General features: G+C 43.0%; 1 protein-coding gene across 1 annotated transcript in view; it reads right to left on the bottom strand.

Annotated features, from left to right (window-relative positions):
- Nucleotide 1: 1 nt before the first annotated feature.
- LOC103458488 (uncharacterized) overlaps nucleotides 2–1208 on the bottom strand; it is a gene marked incomplete at its 3' end in the record, with an annotated part of 10839 nt that continues 9632 nt past the window's right edge. The window contains exons 3-5 of the mRNA XM_008399331.1: nucleotides 858–1188; nucleotides 601–776; nucleotides 2–140 (exon numbers count right to left, since the gene is read on the bottom strand). Of these exons, the coding sequence (XP_008397553.1) occupies nucleotides 2–140; nucleotides 601–776; nucleotides 858–1188 (646 nt within the window). The remainder of the gene's footprint in view (nucleotides 141–600; nucleotides 777–857; nucleotides 1189–1208) is intronic.

The raw sequence follows: 1208 nt of genomic DNA, 5'->3' as shown, positions 1-1208 counted from the left end.
TGTCCACATGGAGCTCCTCCAGTTTTAGTGATTTCCGTAGGGCGACACGGACGTGAATGATCCGGCAAACGTCCAGCGGGACTTTGTACTTCTGCCCAAAAATTTGGAGCACTCCATGCACTGATGTCTGCTCAACCATCCTGCGGCATCGGTACACAAGAGTTAGATGTTGGTTAGGTATACAGAACAGTAAAACACACTTTAAATTAGTACTTCTCACGAGAAACCAGACTTTACTATGTCTTTATTCATGTTTGACTGCTAAACAAGCCTCCGGTCACTAGGTGACAGCAGAGTTCAAATTAAGACTGGCTGTTCAAGCCAGTAGAAGAAGTAGCCTATGAGAACAGAGTAATACTACCAGAACAGGGTTACACTATTGGCGGAATAAAGTAAAAAGAAATGATGATCAAGGTTCATTTACTCAGGTGGTACAGGTTACAAAAACATTTGAGAATCATTGTACAACATCCTGCTATGGTCCGAAGTGGTTGAGTATCCGTTTTATTGTCATTTAAAAAAAAACAACATATATTTAAATTCGGACTTTACCAATTAAATTTAAACATAAATTAAGACTGAAAGCATTTCTCGGCCTACCTTGGCTGAACGATCATCTTGTATGGATGGAAAATCTTTTGGTCAGGGTCTTCTCTGTAAACATGTTCCAGAATATTAATTCCAGGCACGCTGCTCCACTTAGGAAGGTGAAACCTGCCACTTGGTTYAAAGTGATGCTTGGGAAAGATGTGGTTCTCAATGAGGAACACTCCCACCTAAAAATGTGAATATGCTTCAATAAAAAGATGGGAAACGTATTTGGAAATACAAGCGCATTGCACTGATAAACAACCTACTTTTGGATGCTGCTTCTGCAGCTCGTCCATCAGAGACTTCAGGTTGTCATGCTGATACGGCATGATGATCTCATCTATAYCGTTTAGCAGGACGTAGCGGGAACGCTCCATGGATCTGTAGATGCAGTCGTTGAGTGTGGTGAGCTGGCCAAAGTAGTGAATATCACCACCATGTTCCGAAAAGAGCCAGCCTCGCGATGGATTCATGTATTGGTYGATCGGCCAGGAAACTATTTCCACAAAGCCCTCCTGGCTGTAACTCTGCAGAAGACGGTCAAGGTCCGGGCCACAGCTGGTGTTGTAGATCACTACTCTGTTCACGCCGAGCAACCTTGGACAAAAAAGACAAAA

Source organism: Poecilia reticulata, linkage group LG22 (genome assembly GCF_000633615.1).
Source record: "Poecilia reticulata strain Guanapo linkage group LG22, Guppy_female_1.0+MT, whole genome shotgun sequence".
Taxonomy (NCBI): Eukaryota; Metazoa; Chordata; class Actinopteri; order Cyprinodontiformes; family Poeciliidae; genus Poecilia; species Poecilia reticulata.
The sequence above is the reverse complement of the archived record's forward strand: the minus strand, read 5'-3'. Positions and strand labels throughout refer to the sequence as shown.